The sequence below is a fragment of the Anomalospiza imberbis genome, chromosome 3 (assembly GCF_031753505.1).
Source record: "Anomalospiza imberbis isolate Cuckoo-Finch-1a 21T00152 chromosome 3, ASM3175350v1, whole genome shotgun sequence".
In the NCBI taxonomy this organism is placed as follows: domain Eukaryota; kingdom Metazoa; phylum Chordata; class Aves; order Passeriformes; family Viduidae; genus Anomalospiza; species Anomalospiza imberbis.
In genome coordinates, this window is record NC_089683.1 from 19,448,395 (window position 1) to 19,471,066 (window position 22,672).

The following is a 22,672-nucleotide window of genomic DNA, read 5'->3' on the forward strand; positions in this document are numbered from 1 at the left end:
GCTGGATGAGAATGGAAAGGCTGCCCCAGCCCTGCTCAGCATCAGCCCAAACACGGCTGTGTTAGCTCTGCTTTAGCGCCAGGTAAGAAACCACACGGGCTGCTACGAAGTGGTGACCTCCATCCCAGCAAGGCCCAGCCAGGAGCAGGGCAGCCATGGGGACTGGGGCAGCCCAGCTCCAGGCACCAGCCATCTCCCTGGGAGCCGTGACAAGCTGAGGCTGGGCCTGGACACGGGCCCCTGGGTGGCCCTGGCTCGTGTGACCATGGCTGGGCAGGGAAGGGCTGTGGAGCCCGAGACTGGCCCTGCTGCACTGCAGGGCTGCACTGCAGGGCTGCACTGCAGGGCTGCACTGCAGGGCTGCAATGGGATTGCGGAGTGAGCCACAGGGAAGAGCACCAACAAAAGCCAGGGCTGGAGGTGCCTCAGGAGACTGATAATCAGCTTCAAAGTGTGGCTTGAGATCCAGGTTTGAAGATTCCAGATAAGAGGTTGCTGGAAACTGTGAATTTGGTTTTTAGTTTTTGGGGACCTTTCCCTTGATGAGAGACATCTGAGGAATGTTAAAAGAGCAAGAAAATTGGTCAACAAGTTTTATGATTTATGGACTCTTTCCCATTTACTGGTGCATCATAGTATTGAGGAGACACAACACATTGATCAAAGGATTCCCCTTTGTTCAGTTTTTGAAAGCCAAGGTTCCTACAAAAAAATTTGTCAGAGGATAATAGATTCTGTCAGGTAATTTCTATTACCAATCATCCCCACTTGTCTGTTCTTAGAAGAGTGCTGAAAATTGTAAATGAAGTAGTTTATCCCAAATTAGTACCATATAGACGTATAATTTTAATTATATCAAAAATGTGCCCTAGAAATAGGTCTGAAAACAGTAATTAAAATTTATAGAGGAAAATCATTCATGTGGTGTGTTATTTATTTGTTTAATATTTCTAGATAGTTTTCACATTTTAATTAATTGTAGTAATTTAATCAAATTTTAGTTCCTTTGCTTAACATATGAAACCCCCAATTTTTAGAAGGGGAATCTCCCTGCTTTTCCCAGATATGTTGTCTCATTTTAAAAAGAATACTATTGGCCATTTTAGAATGTTTGAAATTAATTGGAATCATTGGATTAGTAATTTCCATTTAGACAGGGGGAAATTTTTCTTATTGCATTTCATTGAGGTTCACAAATAACTTTTGCAAAGTATGTATTTCCCAACAATAATGCAGAGAGAACTCACATAAAGAATCAGATTTTCTTTGGACCAGCAGACAAAACTGGGAGACTGAGCACCTTCTGAGCAAAACTGTAAGTAAGTTGTATGATTGAAATTTTATGTTAAGTCCACATTTTATTCTTTTTTGATTTGTTTAAGGCAAAGGCTTTCTGGAGAAAAAAGAAAGGATTAAATATTACCATGTGGTAATATGGGTAATTCTTTTAAACAGTTTAGAATTCTACAGCTCATTTCCATTTCACCCTTCTAAATTAATTTTTAGAAAAATATTAGATAAGGCACCTGTTGTGAAACAGAATTCTTGTTATGAGGTATATCAATTATCAAAGCAAGACTTGTTCAAACTGTACACTTAGCACTTCGATCCCTTGCTTTTGTGAAAAAATCCACAAGTATCATCCAATAGTATGGATGGTGTATTTCATGATGCATCTTGTCTTTCAGAAAGTAGAGTAACTCTCAACTCATTACATCTACAAAATACCTTAAAATAAAAAAGGGAAGAAATATTAGGCCTAACCAACCAAAATAAAACCTGACCTTGACAACTTCAAAAAATAAAACCTACAGCAGGCTTTTCAGAGGACCTTGAAAGAGGCTAAATATCTACAGTTTTTTGAAATTCAGTGGCTTATGTGACTTTAACTTACATTGAAATCTCAGCTGAAAACTCCACTTGATAAAGGAAAGCAAACCCAGACATAACAAACAGGTTTCCATTTAAAATGAAACTGACACAAAAATATCAATTTTTTTTACCGGTGGAGTGCTGAAAATGTAGAAGGATGAACCCTTCAGGGCCAGAAACTTGAATTTGTAGAGCTGAGATGAATCAGTTCCTTCAAGTCTCTCATTTACCCATCCCATATGTATGACCTGTAAAAGAAAATAATTGAAAATTAAAGTTTTCTTTCTCAGTGGTTTTAGTCACATGGGATGCATTATCTGTTTCACATTTGCCTTACAACCATTTCCATATTCTTGATGCATACAGTATGATGCCAGGGTGTCAGAAGTCCTTGAAGAGACTTGTAGTACAGGTAGTCTAAACCTTATGTGAAATAATCCCTGTTTTAAAAGCCACTTATGCAGGTCAAAGCAGAATCTCATTTGAGCCAGCAGGAAAATCTACTTGTACTGAAGTAATTCAGTAGTTTATAAAAATCATAATACCTTGCCTATAGCAGTGTTAAAACTTGGACATACTGATATTTCTATTACACATACCTCTAAAGAAATACCTCTAAACAAATCACTAGATTTATCTGAAATCAAACAGCTTTCACCAGGGTCATGTTTGCAACTGTCAAAGTCTTTGTCACACTTGTTGTCTTTCAGAGTTTATGCATTTTCATATATGCTTTATCATATTTATGTTTTCAAAGAATTAGGTATCAAATCCAGTAGTTAAACAACGTTAGTAGTGTTGCAATGCATGCCTTTATTTTCCAGATAAATTAATGCTAAGAAAAAATGAAATGAAGAAGTAAAATGGCATGCTTCCTTTTTGAGGTAAATACAAATTTATAAAGGAATGCCATAAATAAGAATGCCATAGTGTGGTAGCAGAATATCATGAATGTCTTTACTGAAAAATAACAAAGCATAAACATTCCAGGCTCCATTTTGCCTACATTAAGAGGAATATATTGCTCTTGGAACAGGTACTTAAATCTAGAGTGAATCACCAATCTGAATGTACAAGTATTGCTGAGCAGCTTGCTCATTTTCAACTAAGGCTACACTTACAGACAGCAATGAGTTACAGGGGGAAGAAACGCCGAAGCACTAGCTAATAGTATGGATGAATTTTCATACCTGTATTATGAAGACCTCACAAATTGTTTTCTAATGTTGGTATTTAATGTATCAGTTATGTCTTTTTGCAATCAATTTATCAAGAAATAAATAATAAATCAGCATGTTGAGCCAGACAATCCTTCTCCATACTGTTCTACTGAGCTCCAGCACTAACATTTTAAGGAGAGCTAAGCAACAGCAAAATAAATACAGTAGCCCTTCCAGTTCTTTGCTATTCTGTAAATTGAATAACTCTCACAAAAACATTGTTTCTATAGTAGTCAGCAAAAGCTTTGAAACAGGATTTTCAGACACCGCATTACTTAAAAAAAAATACTATATTATTGTTGCTACTCTACTACAACGATATTATATATTCAATTTATCAGGGTCTTAATATCAAATAACACAGACAAAAAGAATGATATCCAATATAATGTTAGGGTTTTTTACTTTCTACATATCTTTCTTATGGACTGGTTTATTTAATGGTCTTTTAGATTTCAGAAATGGAGAAAGAATTATTATTCAGTTCAACAAAATCTGTATGGAACAAAAGCAAACAAGTGTTGGTACTTAATTACAAGCTGTCTGTGGTTATTGGGGTTACTGAGATTTTAATTTGATCTTAGTACGTGGTTGGGAATGTTAGTCTGGAATAAAAAAGACTCTGTTTTTTGATTGAAACCTGCCTTTTGAAGTTTTCAGGAGTGTTCATCAGGCATGATACTAGAAACTGTCTCTTCTAAGCACTGCTTTCATTACTGTTTGAAAATTACCAATACATCATTGATATATTATTAAGTTTCTAACATGTTCTAATACACTTTCCAAAAGTTCCTGTAAGATGAAAATGAGCAATGGCACTCATAACAAGGAGATAAAACAAGTCACTAACAAAATGTAATCCAATCATAGCAGGTAAATGAAAGTTCTTATTTGCACTTATTGTTTTCCTGCAGCAATAAAGCATCTAGATGATGCAATGACTGGAAATTTAATGTGTTAAATTTAATAAAGCAGTCAGTACTTTTTGTATATACTACTTTTAGTTAAATACTTATGAAAAGTAAATGATGCAAAACACTCAGGAGGGAATTGAAGAAAGAAAATCAAGTAGATGTCTATGTATGGCATGTCAGAACAGACAGATATGCTTATGTAATTAAAGTGGGATATGAATCTACAAGAGATGCCAGACTGACCTGCAAGTTAAGAACCAGTGTCATACCATGAGGCATAATGGAACTATATCAAATTAAGAAATCAAAGAAAAGTACATCTTGAGGCATCTTAAACATTTTTGGGCGTCTTGTCCAAAACAAGTGGTAGATGGTATATTTTGAAGAGAACAGCTATTGGGGCAGGACTGGGAGGGGGGACAAGCAGTCCTTACACATACATTATTTAAAAGTAAAATAAAAATAAAAAACAAGATTGTAATGCTGTAAGTTTTGATATATCACATTACTGTTTTCCACTCTACATCAGTTGCATTCAATTATGTCTGAATGGCTACTATTCAAAATGAAATATTCTATTAACCAAAGTATAGAGGAACTTAGAAATTATGACACAAGTGTTCTTTGTGCTTTAGTTCAAGAACAAAATTTATAACTCCAAGCTGGGCACAGTTCGAACATCACAAATAGCAACATATCCAGACTATGCTGAAGGGAACTATGAAGATAGGTATGTACCTGAATTCACGTATCTTCCCAGGCAAAATTCACGCATCTGCCTGGGAAAAATTTAGATTACAAGTCCTTTTGGATAGCAATAATATTTTCTACTCTTTGTTTGCTTGTTTTAACAGGAGGCTGGTAAATTGGACCTGAGGTCTCTCATATTTACTCATTACAGCCTTCTTGTTCAGGCTAGGATCCAAAGCACAAAACTCTCTCTTGATGACAGCTACCACCAGTAAGTTGCCTTACTGGTTATGCATTCTTATATTATAGCAGATCAGAAGCACTATTTATGTAGCGGGAACTAACCAAACTAAAGAAAAATGGAAAACTCACATCCTTCACAACTTTTTTTTTCCTTATATGTTTGATATGTATTTTAGCAATATTACAATAATAACAAGTGAAAAAATAAAGAAGAAACCATTTCAAACTATAGCTGTTTATCCCACAGAGCATATATACCTCACAGCACTGCATATCAGCTGACTAGGGATTGAAAAGTTCAGCGTTTTTAAGTGGTTCTTCTTCTGTTAAAGTTTTTTCAGTTGAGGATCTGAGGTGGCAGAAAAAGTTTCTGAAGCAAATCAAGGCAATTTCATTAGGAGATAAAAGCTGTCCTCTCACATAAATAAAGTAAAAAAAAAAAAAAAAAAATCTCAATTCTATCTCTATGTGGTCTCTTTATGCTTAAACGAATTTAGTCCTGCTCCCTTTCTACAGATGTAAGTTGTAAAATTGTAGGCTTCAAGAACCTAACTTTTCCAGACTAACCATTAGAAGAAAGTAATTTTATTGCTATATGCTATATTTTTAGAAACATTTTTCTTTTTTCTGAGGAAAAAAAAAAAAAGAGAGAGAACGAGAAAGGAAGAAAAAATGGTATTTCAAGAGTAGATACAGGGTTTCTTGTATGCTGCAGGATGAAGCCAGGCAATCATGTTCATGGCACACCTGCAGCAGTACTTCTGCTATAAAGAACAATGAAAAAACCCTTCATATTTTGAAAGTTTCTTATTTAGAATTATGATTTTATAATTATCAAATACAGAGTAGAAAAGTAGCTTCTGAAAAACTTAGTACCCTACCCTCTCAAAAATGCAGTATCCCTGATACCTATTTTGTTTCTAAAAAAATGCTTCCTTAATGCTCTCAGGACCTCTGCTATAGTGGAGTCTTCTTATTTTCTCTCAATAATCTATTCTAGCACTTTATTTCTCATGTCAAGCATGAATCAGTCTCACTGCAATCACGATTAAAGACTTTTTTTTGCCCTATCCACTAAAGACTCAAATGATTTTCACCTTAGAGTGGAAGAATTAAAAAAGCTTACTGAGTTCACAAATGGAGCAAAAATCCACAAACAAGGATATGTAGCTCGCGTGGCATCATTCTTTGCTGCTTTTCACTGAGCAAAAAGTTATCGTTATTGAATATTTCTTTCACACTTCTGTATTTCTTTCAACCTGTCCACAGAGGCCACAGAAAACCTGTGCTCAATACCTTTTCAGAAACATAGTGCACAAAATCAGAGACAGTATTCCTGCCAAGGCCTTGCAGCAACAGGAACACTTAGCATGTTCTGCAGTAGCTGGTTTAGGTACAGCCCACAATGCTTGCCTTTCTCAAAAGCCACTGAGCAGACGTGGTTGTTCTGGCATGCAGGTGAGCAGCCAGCCTGGCCTGATGTTAAACTGATAAGGTAACAACATGGGAAACTGCTGGACATCGTCACAATGTGAAGGGAGAAGTTGGCTGGAACCTGAAGCCAACAAGGGAGCAAACATCAATAAGGGGGTAAACCAGAAGGTGAAAGAAAGTGAATAATGGGTGAAAATTCAGAAAAAATGAGGGCTGCTGCGGCACAGCAGCAGCGGCACACAGCGGCATGCTGGGTCTGAGCGACTGAAGTGGGGTGCGACACCTCTCCCGGGACCCTGAATCTCCTAAGCAGACGCCGAGCGATCAACGTAGAAGAGACGAGATGGGCCTTGCTTGCTTATCCGAGAATCATTTATTATGCAAAGCGTCCGTAACTCAAATATCCAGCAGAGGCAAAGACCAGGCACAAGCCCGGGCAGTGGGTTTTTAGGGACAGGACTAGGGTGGAACTTGGGACTAGGAACCAATAGCAGAGTGGCAGGGAAGAACATAAAGTGGGAATTACAATGTTTAAACCAATAGGGAGCTCCAGGGGAGGGGAACAGTCTAAGTAAACCAATGAAGCATCAAGGGATACATAAATGACAGGGAGTCCTCTGGAACAAGGGGTAGGAATGAGGGAGGACTGACAGCAGGGACTGAACCAATGCCTTGGTGGGGGGGAGGTACAGAGCCAACTATTAAAAACAATAGTAAATGAAAACGCACCACAACAAAGGGCCAATGGAGAAGCAGTAAAGTGTTGGTGAATTCCTTATTTGCAAGGGGAAAAAGAGGGGAAAAAAGGAATATTAGGTAAACCAAAGGAATGCAAGTTTTTCAGGTCTCTGTTGGTCAACCCTGTACTTGACTACAGCATGCTGATAATAAATAAATTGGTATGGTAATGATAAACCATAATAATAAGTCTTAAAAATGAACCTGTTGTTTTTCATAATTTCTCTGTCTGACTGGCTTCTGCAGATAGGGTCATCTCTGAGTTCCAGTAAAATAATGGTAGATGAACCACAACTTTCTAAAAGAATTTATCCCCCCCTAGATATCCATCAAGCATTTTGCAGTAAAAACCTCTTCAGTTTTTCCCAGACTTTTACATATACTTAATTATTCTTGCATATATGCCGTTTCTTAATTGGCTTCAATCCTGGTTTTCAGACTCTTCAATATGGCAAGATCATTCATATGTTTAACATGGTGTTTTAAAGCTTAATGTCTGCAAAATTAGTAGGCTTACTTTTGTGAATGCACCATAAAGGCAGTACTCAAGGGAACTAGGTCTGGGTCAGGGTCACCTCTTCAGCACTTGTAGTCAATATTTTGACTACAAAATATTGAAAATGAGAATGAATATGAAAAAGGTTTGAAAATGAGCCATCTATACCTAATATTGGATTATCCAACAAAATCTGAACAACCAAATCCATATAATACTTGTTTAAAATATTTTAATGTCAGAAGTTGTCAAAAACCTTGCTGGAATCAAGATATGTTGCAGCAACCTCCTGTCAGACATCCACAGGATATGTTACATGTTCACAAAAGAAAATTAGATTGCTTGTCAAGATTTGTTATTGAAAAATCCTTCAGGGCAGTCATTTGTCATCTTTCTGCTCCACAAAGGTATTTTGTTTATTTATTTATTTTTTACAGGGATTGAAGTCAAATTGAGTAGTATCTAATTGTCCAACTTCTCCTCCTTTATTCAATTAGCAACCATAATTTTTGCCCTTTTCTTATGTTTAGATATGTCACTTGGCAGACACAAATCCCATGAAATAATCATGATAAAAGTTTAGGTCTTAAAAACATAAAAAACTATCTAGAAAAAAAAAAAACCAAACAAAAAACACCCAAAACCAACAAAAAATTGCAAGTATTTTTATCTGTACAGAGAGAGAATTGGCTAATTTATTTTCCTAAAAATAAAACAAAGAATCAAATGCTTTCAAATCTCTAGAGTATTATAAAAAATTATATCAAGCAAAACCAAAAGTTATGATGCTTAGATGCTGTGTATTTCATCATTGACACAGGTTACATAGACACTTAGAACCAGAGCTTCAGCAGTGCTACTTATTTAATACCATTCAAATTTGTGTAATCTCTGAATATTTCTTAAAATTTTGTAGTCCTTGACTTGGAGTAACTATCATGTCTTGGTATAGCTAGAACTCACTGAATAATTTCCACAGATAGTCTGGGATTTTTGGCTTTGGTGGACATAATTCCCAATAGGCAGTTTAAATGCAAAAACCCTACTTTGGTGGAAAAAGAAATTTAAAAGTGTGGAAGTAGCCAGACCAATTAATTTCATGACCTGGTACTGTCTATTTTAACAATATAAACATAGAAATAATAACTACAACTTCTACTACCTTGCCTAATACCTCTAACTTTGGGTCATAGACACAGGGAAAAGGCATTGAATCAAAGAATCATAGAATATTCTGAGTTGGAAGGGATCCACAAGGATGATCTGTGGTGTTATATTTTAGTTGAATGGTATGCTCTGTCTCATCCCTTGAAAATGTCTGGTTTATTCCAAGACTGTGATCCTCCCCTGAAGTATCCTGTGTCTGTAATCCCATTGGCCCAAATCTTATTCCGCGCCCACTTTGAATCTCCCTGTTCAGTGTGCAGGGGGAATGGGGCTCTCTCTCTCAGCCAGCTCTCCTGGCCGGTGCTGTCTTGGCCCCTCTCTCCCCCTCCCCTTTACCTCCCCCTTTCGCCCCCTCTCCCTCAGAAACCATGCTGCCTTCCGGGGGTAGGACCCCCAATAAACCCTCATCTAATGAGCATCCTCAGAAGCCGTGTGGAGTCTCCTTGCCTGCCTGCTGCTACCAGAAAACTCAAAGCTTAGGGGCCCCCCCGGGGACACCCCCAGGGGGTTCCCCCAAAGGCGCCGCAAAAATCATCAAAGTCTAAATTATGGCCCTGCACAGGCTAAGAATCACACCATGTTTGTTTGACATTGTTTGGCAAAGAGACACATAAGTAAAGCTAGTTTAGACCCAAGAACCAATATCTTAGTCCTTTCCTTCCTTCTTTATTCAAATGAACACAATTCATTATGTTTTGGAGATTCAGTTTGCAATAAAACAAGTCAGAGGCAATATAAAAGACAAAGAAGAAAGCCAGGTTTAACAAAGTAATTTTTACATTCTTGGTAACCCTGAATCCTAGTTTTTTAATGGCCTGTGAAAAACAGAATCTGAATGAAACCTATCCACATCCAACATTTTCCCTTTATGAAATATTAAGTTGGACTCTAAAAGCAGTGAAGAAAACTCACCGCAGGCAACACAGTAATGAAACTCTAAGGACCTGTTTAATTTTTCAGGAATGTCCATACTCAAAAGGAAAGATAAATCTGCAGCTATCACCAATTTTACTTCAAGGCAGTTCAAGTGACCTTCAATCTCTTAAGGTTATCCTTTCTCTAAATTTTAAATCAATTGCTTTAAAAAGAGTTATTCAGGTCTGTACAAATATTATGTAACTGACACTAATAGGCTCCATTAATCTAGGCCAGCAAAAGTCCTCTTCTACTTTAAGTTATCGTTGCCAAGTTTTATATGATGCCTTTGTGATATATATACCTGAGAATTCACGTTTTGATTGCTTATAAAGCAAATTTCCACAGGACATATAAAGTCTGAGTTGTTCACAATTGCTCCTTTAATATTTTTATGTTTTCTAGTTTTGTTTACTTGATCTGCCCAAATTCATTATATACTTTTTTTCCTCACTTTTTGGCAGAGAACAATCCAATGTTTGTTGCTGTCAGTTGTACCTTAAATTTTCAGCTTCTGAAATTAAGATCCTAATTGTCCGTCTTTTCATATTTGGATTGGAAAAAGTGAGATAGACTTATACTGCCTAACTTTAGGCACCTACTTTAGATGGTAGGCTGAGGCGAGTCAGGATTAGCAAAAGTGACTCCTCTAAAGGATGATTTAAAGAACTGATAAAAAGTTTCATGTTTGAACAGCTCCTTGGGACAAAATATGTTTCTGCATTGATTATTTAGGAGGTTTATGGAGACTAGCCTGTTAATTTAGGAAATCAAATTATGTATCTAGTGACAGCTATATAGTTGTATGACTGTCCCCAAATTTTTTTGAAAATTGAGGGAGAATATGTCTTTCTTTTTTGAAATAAACTCATTATGTGGACCCAAACTGATAAGGAAAAAACTTTGAATAGTTACTAAAGCACTTGCCAGTTCATCCAATAAGAGATATCCAAATCCAATACATTTCCCCTGTCATTCACAATCACCTATTTTTCATATTGATTTAATTAATAATTAAAAGCCATGACAAAGAGTATAATTAAATCACAGAATTATAGAACAGTTTGGGTTGGAAGGGAGCTTTAAATGTAACGGAGGTCAATCCCACTGCAAAAAGCTGGCACATCTTCACCTAGATCAGATTACTCAGAGCTTCACTGACTTGACCTTGAATGTTTCCAGGGATGGGGTGTGCACCACTTCTCTGAGCAACCTTTGCCAGTGCTTTACCACCCTTAATGTAAGAAAAACTTCTTTTTTATGGCTAAACTAAATCAACACTCTTTCAGTTTAAAAGTAGTACCTCTTGTCCTGTCACAATATGTTCTGCTAAAAGTTTGTCCCAGTCATTCTTATAGGACCCCTTTAGATACTGAAAGGCTGCAATAAGGTCGCACTGGAGCCTTCCTTTCTCCAGGCTGAACAGCCTCAGCTCTCCCAGTCTCTCATCATAGGAGTGGTGTTCCATCCCTCTAATTATCTTTGTGGCCCTCCTCTGGATCTGTTAGAGCTGGTCCATGTCCTTCTTATTTTGGGATCCCTAGGGCTGGATGCAGAGGTAGAGGGGTTTCACAAGAGCAGAGTAGAGGGGAAGAATCACCTGCCCTGACCTGCTGGCCACTCTACTTTTGATGCAGCCCAGGACACAGTTGGCTTTCTGCTCCCCAAGTCCTCCCTGCCCTTCAAGTGCCTTATCACAACTTCTAGGAGGATCTGTTTCTTGATCTTCCCAGGAACATGGATGAGGTTGATAGGCTGGTAGTCCCTGGGTTCCTCCTTTATATCTGTTTTAAAAATGGGTGCAATGTTTCCTTTCTACTTTTTACCAGGGGCTTCACCTGACTTCTATGACTTTCCAAACACCATGGAGAATGGCTTGGCAACTACATTAGCCAGTTCTCTTAGGACTCTGGGATGCATCTCATCGGGTCCCATAGACTTGTTCAGGTTCCTGAAGCGGTCACAAATCTGATCTTTACTTACAGTGGGAGGGATTTGGCTTTACCATCACTGATCTTGCAGTCCATCCACTAGACTAGATCAGTTTTAAAACTGACTAGATGTATGTATGCAAGCTATACAAATTTTTCAACAATGTAATCACACAAATTAAAAAAAATTGGATAATATAATGGAAATCTTACCTGGTCAGAGGGAGAACAGCATTTATTTGCCATTTTCATCTATGAAAGAGAGAGGGAAGAACACATAGCATTATTAATATGCTGATGAGTTTCTCTGATGGAATTAGCATTGATTGACTTAGTTATTGAATACTATATTAATACATCCAAATCATATTTGTAAGAAATTTTATCATTCAGTTCTTAAATACTAGATTTTTATTATTATAGCAGATTTGCAAAACCAAGGACTTGAAAGACAAAAGCCTTTAATCAGTTTTCCTTAAATACCTCATAATGATTTGCATTTATGAATTTAACTTTGCCAGTCTGAGTGAAAATACTATACTGTACTGTAGACATCTCACTTAGGTCTCAGTTAAACAATTACTTAAGCAGATTCTTAAATGACATCTGTAATTAAGTCCTTGTGACTGTAGAGTATAAGATGTATTTAAAGATGAAATGAAAATTGCATGGGCTTTCCTGTTAGTTTACTCTTCAAGACAAAGGTTTTCCTCTTTGTTCAGATATTGAAGACTTGTGATGATTTTGACTTTGGCAGTCAAAGTTTGCACACAAGAGTGGTGGACAAATACTGACATATGCAGTACACAAATAGTTCTTTAAAGTGTAACATTTTTTGAAGTGCAATTTTATTAAGTGTAGATAAAATTTTAGAAAGAAATACATTAGAGTGTAAAACTAGACTTCCCTACATGCTAGGAGTAAACTGAAAACTGTCCTAGAGTTGATGAGTACTTCCAAAGCATCTTGATATCAAAAAGCTTGTTTTATTAGGAATGAAAATCTTGTGATGGAAGACCAAAACCCTACACATGCGAACAGGGAAAACTACAATTGCTGTAGGAAACTAACAGAAGAATTCCAGGGCTATTGCTTGTGTCCTGGGCACACCAGATTTATAAGATCAAATCTGTGGATGTAAATCAGTTAATATGATGGTGATGACATTGACTGCTGTGGTGGATTGACTCTGGCCAGTAGCTGAGCACCTGCATAGCTGCTCACTCCCTTCTCCCTTCCAGCAGGAAGGGTGCGAGAATAAGAAAAGCAAAAGCAAGAAAACTTCTCAGTCAAGATGAACAGAGCTTAAGTTAAAGAAACAAGAAAAATTCAAGTGATACAAATGGTATCACTCTCTGCCTCCCACAAGAAGGTTCCAAGCAACAGCCGTCTTGGAAGACAAACCCACACCTCCTTTTTCCACTATGATGTCATTTCAATTGCTGAGCCCAATGGTGTGGAATATCTCTTTGCTCACTTTTCAGTCAGCTAACCCATCTGTGTCCCTCCTAAATTCCTTGTTCCATCTTCTGCTGAGGTGGGTGGGGTGTGTCAGAGTGAGAAAAAGTCAAAGCCTTCATCCCATGCAAGCACTGTTCAGCACCAATCAAACCACCTGTGTGTTATTAACACTGTTCTAGCCACAAATACAAAACACAGCATTGCTACTGTGAAGAAAGCTACCCCGTCCCAGTCAGACCAGTACACCTGTATGGGCCAACAGACTTTGTGTTATGGTAATGACGCAGGCTTCAGGATGTGTCAGGATTTATACACACACACACTCTTGCACCTAACAGATGACAATAACGAGTCATTGTCCTCCATAGAGTGAAGTATCTATGACCATAAACAAAATAACCTTAGGACAAAAGGCAGCGTGGAGAGCTAGGATGACAACAGGAATCTTGGCTGTATGGACAGAGAGTGATAGCAATGCTCAGGGCTCTAGGAGCTCTCTAGTCAGTCCTAACCCATCATGCCTCAGATACAAATACATACACAAAGTAACTACAGAAAAGCCATGTTAAACACCCAGAAAATATAATTTCCTTTCAAGTGTCCAAAACCATATTCAGTAATAAGATTACTATAGCACAAACCAGCACAAGTAAATGGGTTCATATATGCCTGGAAAAAAGTGAGTCAGACTGGCTATTAAGGCTTTCTGCACCAAGCAGGTAGAATATTTTGAAGAGCACCCTAATAAGAAGCTCCACTTCCCATTGGTAAGGATAATAGGGAAGAATGCTTTGGACTCCACAGTTGTTCACTGCACAGGCAACTCATTCCCTATTCAAAGCAGGGTGGGTGCAGCCCTGATGTTGCTCTGTGGAGAGGAGAAAGATCTGCTTCTATATCATATTAGATCCCAGTGTTACGGGGCTGAGAAGTACGAACTCCTCACTTCACCCAGCACCACATGTGCCCTTCACATGTCTCCCCAGCTGGTGCAGACAGGCAGGAATACAAATGGATACATTTACCTTGCTGGCACTGCATGAGCTCTCAGCGCTGCAGTATAGAAATGCGAGCTGGACACAGCAGGGGAACTAAAAAAAAACCCTGGGTCTGCAAAGACTGCAGGCTGCTTGGAAAAGGAACTATTAAGCAAATTGTAATTCCTGCTCTGTTCTAAATTGATATATACAGGGCAGGAACTGAAATTATTCAGAACTATTTACTTAAATCTAAATGCCTCCCAGGCTGGGATTTATTTCACATCTAATATATCTTTATTCTCTTTCAAGAAAACAGTGAAGGATCTTGACAGGCCCCTATTTTTTTCCTAGCTGTCCTGTGTGACTGCTTATTGCTTGGCCAAGTTTAGGGGACGTGGGTCTTATCCTAACTGACTTCCCTTTACAACCTCTACAGTTTGAACTGTGCTACTTTCAACTGGAAAATTTGCATTTAAAACAACAAAAAAAGCAGCAGTGAAGAAATATTATGCATTCTCACCCTGGGAATAGAACTGTTTGTAAAATCATTGAGGCAGTCAAATTTGTATACTGCTTTCTACACATAAGGATTTTGTTTCCATATGCATGTACCTCACAATCTGCTGTGTAAAGAAAGCAAGACCTTCTCAGTATTTTTTTGGGTTTTTTTTAATGTATGTTTAAAGCTCATATTTCATAAGTCTCTCCCTATTACAACAGACATTTCACACAACTGCAATACAAAATATCCCCAGATATGTGTTTACACGAAGAAATAAAAGAGAAGGTTTACAGTGTATGACATATACAATTAAAAAAGATGTCATGGGCATAAATACGATCTGGATTAATAACCCTACTTTAATATCAAATTTTAAGTTTCTACCATCCTCCAATGAAACTTCTGGAATGAATTATAAAAATCATAAATAATGTTTAAAGTGGAAAAAGAGCATCATAAATTGTTCTCTGACCTGTTTATGACCTGCTCATTTATTTACAATTTTTTTTAAAATAACACCATTAGAAAAAAATAACACCATTACTGTAAAAAAACCACAAAACCTTAAGAAAGTTTTATATATAAGAAACAAATATCTATATGTAAATGAACTGACAGCATTATCTTTAGATTCTTCTACTGACTATGACTAAAGTTATGCTCCGTGCTATATTTCAAAAACAATAATTAAGATCCATGAGAAAACCTGCATATATCTTATAGCTGTCAATCTGAATGGTGAAAAAGAGAGAGAAATAGAAATTATCCCAAAGACCTTTCTCCTAAAAAGTCATAGCCATTACAGCACTGTCACTTCAGCCTACAAAGAACCCTTCAGCTGAAGAAATTAACAACAGGAGCAGTGAGAATACAGGCAAATTAATTAATTTCCTGTGCTTCTTGCTTCATCATGGAAGATTCACTGCCAGTTTCTGTTACCCCTCTTCCCTCAGTTTCTTCAACTGCACCTCCTTCTGCAAAAAAACAGGTGTACGAAGAAATAAGTCTGAGGTGGTGATTCACCTGTATTTGTTTCTGCCAAGGATAAATGTAAAAAGCTTTGAGAATATTGAAAATGAAGGCTGAATCACAAAGGAAGATGATAGGGTAGTTTCATGCTGGTAGAAAAGTATGTGACAAAACAGAATACATACAGAGAGATGAATAATTTGGGCCAAGGGTCCTCAGAAATGCATGCTGCTTGTAAAGCTGACTGTAACTAGGAGATTTTCTGAGCTGAGCATACAAAACATGTATCAGCAATGGGGGCTGAAAAGACACTCTTACATTTTTCTCCACATTGCAGCATTCCCTGTGCTCCTCTGTCATCTAAGATTTAAGTCCAGGCTGGTACCAGAATCATTATTTCTCATCTACCAAGTAACACTCTTTAAATATGTACAGGGGCAGCACTCCTATGCAGTGACAACTTCTCACATCTCCACTGTTGAAAGATGACTCCTCCTATACACTTGATCCCTAGAGAGCTTGCTTTGTATAGAAGTTAGATGTTTCAGTAGTACTTCAAAAGAGTAGTCTGACATTAGCAGAAGTGTCACATTGTGGCAGAGCTATTTTTGCTCTACCTACACTAGGACTGTCTCCTAGCATCAGCAGGAGATCTGACAAAGAGCTGCTGAACATGACTTTATTAGGGTAAAATAAAAAAAAAAAAATTAAGTATATTAGGGTAAAGTGATACAGGAAAGACTGAGTGCATTCTACAAATACAATTAGTCCCCATTAGGAGCTCTTTAAGAACTAAAATTCTAAAAGAAATTATTCAAAATGTCATGCAAATATGTAGGACAAAAATGTATATAAGAGTAACACACATAATCACAGTTTAAGTAAGAATGACTAAGGTGCGAGAAAAGTTGCTAAAGTCATGAAAACAAGTACCAGCAAAACAAAATGTAAAAATGTGTGAAAGTAAAACATGAATAATGGTAAGTATTACCTAAAAAAACTAGTAATAGCTCAGGTAAGGATGCTGACATTATGCCAACAGTGTTAGCAAAAAAGTCCATTGTGACCATGGATCTAGTAATTAATTTCCATACTGAGATGATGGTGTGGGACAGAATAGGAAATCAATAGTTTAACTATTTGGAGAAGCAACTGAACTTTGAGTCAGCAAGTACTCATGAAGACAACCCATAACCAGATAAGGAACTCTCTGAAACAATTTCTGAATGAGTAGTGATTATCTCTGGTCCTGGAGAATGGGGAGACACTCTACAGAAGCTTTGAAGGAACTACAGATTCATTCCCCAATGTCATTGTCTTAGGTATGATAAGAAAAGAATAATTTTTTGAAATGATAAGACTAAGGTAATAAAAAGGATTCCAAATGGACTTCAAGGAAGCCTGATTCAAAAGCCCTGTCGTAGGCACTGTGGAGGGTGGTCTGTGTTTTCTGGCTGCTCAGAGGCAAAGAGTTGTCCAGCCTCCTGCTGTACTCCAGCCTCTCAATCCCCATCGTAAAAACAGTTTGCAACAAAAGGGATTCTCACTGACTACTGGATCGCCCCTTCTGATGATCAATAATTAAATAAATGCTCTGGCCTGACTTTTCCTGTTGTACCACAGGCTGCACACCTGACAAAACCTGTAAAGCTACTGTCCGAGCAAAAAAGTTGACATGCTTCTCATATGAGCTGCATAGAGTTTACTTTGTAACTCACTGAGAACACAAAACATGGATATTCTTCATGACTGTTGTTTCTCAGGCCCTTCCTGGGAACAGCCAGTTGTATGAACACCAGGTGGACTACTTTGTTGACAGAATTCACTAGTACTAGATAGTGGAGAAGACTAAGAAATTACTCAGTTTATTATAAAATATTGCTGCTGAAAGGTCACAGCACAGTGAAGATAGTGTGTCAGGACAGATAATTACTGCACATAGTCCTTTGAAAAAACACTGACTAACACCCTATGACTAACAAAAGTTGCCTGCATTTATTTTTATTCTTATTCTCTTATATCCTTGTGGCTTTTATTCAGTGAATATCTCCAGAAAGAAAAAAAAAAAGTCTTAGTAACTATGAATTGGAATGTCTCTAGAAAGATTACCATACACTTTCTTAGAATTATTACATAATAATACCCTGTACATTATGTGAATCGCTAAATAGAATTTAAAAAGAATGCACCATAAGCAAAAATGTCTGATTTTGACAAAGAGATTGCTTAAGCCATTGAATGTTTTAAAATAATTGATGGAATAAATGAACTATTATGATCAAATGTGATTCATGTAGCTTTTGAAGACTAGGAAAACAAATTAAACTTTAAGTCTGTTTTAACCAACAGACTTAAAGATTTATGTTGAAATCTAATACAAAATCTACACAATATAACCTGGAGACCTAAGCAACAGTTCATTTAGAGTACGAAGTACAAATAAAATTCAGGCTACTAAATCATAATTTATGAAAGAAGTTAACAGACTCTGCTCAAGTAGAGAAAGAAAAGATTAAAAACTGCACAGGCAATTCTTTGTGATATTGTATTTTCGTCACTGAATTTTATAATTTCTTAAAGACAAATATACTTTCCAAATTGTACATTATTGAGTTCCATCTTAAACTTCATGGTTAATTCCATAATTATCAATGTTTTTTGGTGCTCTTTGATGGAATAATAAATGTGCTGTCCAAATAGTAATTTTCTGTTTCTCTGGGGATTAGTTAATACTTCTGTTTGCAAAGTCAATCGTTACTTATTAATTTACAGGAGTAACTTAAAATAGCATAAGCATCTTTATACTTCTAGGAAGTGAGATGGAATCATTTGACTTTAAATAAATCACCTCTTAGACAACTTAGAGATGTAAAATTACTGTCTCCAGTAAGTCTCAGTAAATACTTCACTAGCTACAGAATTTTCACGTGCTTGTTTCAAAATCAACAAATGCTAATTTCAAGCACAGTTTAACTACAAAAATGTAAAAAATAAATATTTGGTCATATCTAAAGCTCTGTGAAATTACCAGTATTGATACATATTTTACCCCAAAAATCTTTAAAATTAAAAACATAATCTAATTTTCTACTGGTTTCTGTTCTATGCTAACACTGCAAGCCTTGAAAACTTCTTGATACTTTTCAGGCAACCTCTCCTTATTTTGTCCTTTCTCCTTTTCCTCCCCACACACAAGCATTTTATATATTGTACTTAAAGGTGAATTGTTTGTTACCGTTTAAAAACTAGAAATAACTTTACAATAGCATAAACAAGACAATATGCAGAAAGTAACATACATTTTGAAGTGTCAAATCACTGATGTTAGTTGACATTGCTCTCAGCCAGTCAGCACTCTCCTGGGCTGTATAAAACTGAAGTATCCCAGTACTAACTCCATCGAGTGCCAGAACTTCAAATGCATTTGATCTGTAGTAAGAAGAAATATATCCGTAAAGGAAGATATGTCAGTTTTCTGAAACTGCCCAGTATTTATCAGTGCTCAAGTGATTTTTATGCCTTTTGACAAGTTTTTGAGTGTTTAATTTACCAATCAATTGAAAGGCAACAAAACCAAGGATAATAGGGCAGTACCGAGAGTAACATATACAATAAGTACTTTCTCTGTACCAATATATACCTGTTCTGTTGATCACTTACTTCCCCTGGGTATACATATTATGTTCATAATTATTGAACTTAAGGTAGTATATTCAAGAAATATGCATTGGGTATTTTTGAAAAAAAAAATAGTGTTTTTTTAAACCAAAATGCCAATTTTATTTATTGCATTTTGGCTTCATTTACTAGGAATGTATGAAGATTCAAAACACTGTCTTCCTTAGCTTTCATTTCTTGGATTCCTAAACTTTTTATGTAGCATTCAAAGCAATGCTTACTTCAAGCACATTTATGTCATAGGAATTTGAAAAATGTTCTTAGAAGTTTCTTCAAAATTTTTCCTTAAATATTCTTCTCAAAACAGCATTGGCAAAGGCTAATGTGCAACTGCATTTTATTAACTTTTAATGCAACTTTTATGTGTTTATAGCAACTTATTCTGCAAATGCCAATGTTTTCCTTTCCTCACTATCTGCAGTAAGGTAGGCATTGCATACGTACCTTTGAAATCCCCTGCATCTGAATGCTGGTGGGATATGTTTTTTTTTAACTCTTAAAATTTTCCAATAGGAACCACAAAAGCTCATTAAGTAGTGGTATGAAAGTACACTGGTCTAAATTTAAAAAAAGTGACACACAGTAGTTGCAGTAACTAAACTTCAGAAAGATAACCAGATTATTTAAATGCCTATGATTGCCAGGAGAATTAGATTTTAATTATATACTATTGTGAAAGACAATTAAAATTAGCTCAATGATTTTGCATATGTTTGTTTTGTGTATAGTATGGAGAATATCACCACTACATTCTACATTTGTAAATTAGATATTTATACTTATATGTTATATTGCCCAATTTCTGGTACCAACACAGAAGAAAGCCAACTACTGAATCAGAATACTGCTCTATAAAGTTGCTTCTATGAAGAATCTTCCTGGGGTCCTCTGATCTAAGGTGAAGTCCTCTACTGCTTAATTGATGATATATGTCAACATTCAAAATGACATATAGTGGTTAATGGGCAGTTATTAATTCCTGACATAGTGAAAAATTATTAACCCAACCTTTGTCATTTGTAGGGAGTTTGATGGTGAACATGAATACTGAACTCTATATACTTGCTAGAAAAGATAATATAAACTACCCATCATGCACAATAAATAAGACAATGTATCTGATTTTTAAAGTAGTTGTACAGCATTATATCTGCAGAAATTAACATGCTTGGCCTGAAGGCTTAGATATGTACTAGCCAATTGTCCATTTTTCTTTCATGATTGAATAATCATGGGAAATACTAAAACTCGATGGCAGTGGCACAATTCTGTGTCACTTTCATTTCAGTAATCTCTTTCACCTCTTCAGAAAGAAAGAAAAGATTAAAAAAAAAAAATCATTTTATTGCCTTCAAGTAAATTGAGTAAAATAATCACATCCCAAACATATTGCTCTTTTTACCTAAGGTTCTGACAAAGATCCCAACAGTGCTGTAATGAAATGACTTATGGTATGATCTCTTAACATCCCACTGATACATGTCAGAATCTGTCAGCCCTTATGCATTGATACACACTGGCGCCTGGAAACAGACTTAATTTAATGCTGTGAGGAGAAGCCGTTCACAATGCCCAGCTTAGATATCCCATTCAAATATCAAAGCTAAGATGCTAGGATCCTTACACAGCAAGAGGGCTGTCCAGAACATTTAAGAGAGCCAAACAATAGTATGTGCTCTCCATGGAACCACAGGGTGGTTCTAGATACTAACTCAGCTTCTGCAGACACACAAAGACCTGAATGCCTTATCCCAGTGGCACAAAGTTATCTAATGGCTGATGAAAGATCATAGAAGGTAACTCCTCGATTAACAATTCATGCAACCAAAACAGGCAATCAAAATCTAAAAAACCAAATTTTATTATAAAAATTACTTAATATTTTATCATTTGAAACATGGTGGTGGTGATGGAGTGGATTACACTCAAACTGCTGTTGTTCTTTATTGTTTTAAAAATATGGTGATCAACTACAGACAGTTAATAATATTCAATATTCATCTAGAGATCTAACACTTCACTAACACAATATTTGCACAGAATCAAATAGGGATCCTGTAAGTCCCCTAGTCCAGCCTCCTCACTAACTTTCTTAAAATACCAGTCTTTTCCACAGGAAGACCAAAACTGGACACAGAGGGAGCTACCTCAGGTGCGGCCTCAGGAATGCAAGTAGATGAGAATAGATGAGAACAACCCTTGACTTGTTGACTATGTTATTGCTAACACAGCCTATTGTCCAACAAGTCCCATATGGGACTTCACCACTGAACCTGTGCTCAGCTGACTCCTGCTCAGTGGGGAGTCTGCCAAGATCCCCAAGCTCTGCCTGCAGAGCTTGTTCCCTTGCTCCAGCACACTGACTCCAGGACATGCTTTTCCCAGGGCTCAGGCTGCTTCCAGGCTTCTGATGTGCCAGTGGTGGTCACATTACCTGGCACACAAGACTGAGACCTTTGGGGCACTGCTGTCCCCAGTGTGCTGACTTGGCGGGAAGGTGGTTTTACCAGAAAGCAGTTCAGTGTAAATGACATAGGATAAAAAACAGCCACTGCTTTTCAAAGTTTACATATTCCAGTCATGAAGTCTATGGTAGTAACACAGTGCTTTTGCCCTGAATCTTAATCAGCTTTACTGTGATTATTTCTTGCTTTCAGTTACAAAAGTTTCTCTCTGAAGATCCCATAATATATTGATATTGTTCCATGTACCACACTTGTGTTCTGCAAAGCATGGTGTACAGAAGGCTACAAGTAAAAACAGATATCCAAACTAAAAATAAAAGCTTAACAAAATAAATCCTGAGGCTTTTGTTTTAAGTGAAAGGATCAAAGCAAGCACCAAGATGGCACTGGAATTCACGAGAAAATAAATCCTACAGGCTTAAATGACATGCATTTCTCACTGCCATTTCCTCAAAACAGAGAAAAGAAAAAAAAAGATACAACAAAGCACCTATTCCTGTTAGCTGTCGAGGAAGAACTTTCCATTTAATACCAAATAATAAGTTTGAAAGATTTCAAGAGGCTATAAAGTTGCTGTAGGGTTTTTATTTTCTTTGTTGGTTTGCATTTTTTTCCCTAAGGCCCTAAGATGATTTTAAAATAGACAGAGGAAATTGCTACATCTTCTATTACTGCAGTTATGCTACTGACTACTGCAACCAGAACAAGACATGAATATTCACATTTCCTAATACTAGAAATTTGTGTTGCACAGCCATCACATTTCTTACTTTGAGATTTGTTTCCCTATCTGTAAATTTGTTTCCTTCAAGCATTTTTGCTAAGTAGCATGAGGCACCATTTTCAATATTCAGTGTCTTTCTATCTCACTTTCATGGTGAAATGATGAATAGATCTGCATTCCTGGCCTCTTCTGAAGTTTGTTTATGGCATTAATTTATTGTAATAAAATAAACACTATCTTTGTGAGCATAAGTCAGAATAACAGATGAGCATT

The 22,672-nt window shown here is 36.7% G+C and overlaps 1 protein-coding gene and 1 long non-coding RNA gene across 4 annotated transcripts in view; one reads left to right on the forward strand and one right to left on the reverse strand.

The window, feature by feature from the left end:
- The window catches only part of SNTG2 (syntrophin gamma 2), a 214,567-nt gene that overhangs the window by 45,406 nt on the left and 146,489 nt on the right, over positions 1–22,672 (reverse strand). For all 3 annotated transcript variants that reach the window (XM_068183557.1, XM_068183559.1, XM_068183558.1), the window contains exons 10-12: positions 18,832–18,961; positions 11,834–11,872; positions 2,004–2,120 (exon numbers count right to left, since the gene is read on the reverse strand). In XM_068183557.1, coding sequence (XP_068039658.1) covers positions 2,004–2,120; positions 11,834–11,872; positions 18,832–18,961 — 286 coding nt within the window. The remainder of the gene's footprint in view (positions 1–2,003; positions 2,121–11,833; positions 11,873–18,831; positions 18,962–22,672) is intronic.
- Positions 414–4,699, forward strand: LOC137470350 (uncharacterized). The gene is made up of 3 exons (XR_010997013.1): positions 414–1,429; positions 2,697–2,756; positions 4,642–4,699. It is a non-coding gene; the product is annotated as an uncharacterized lncRNA (long non-coding RNA).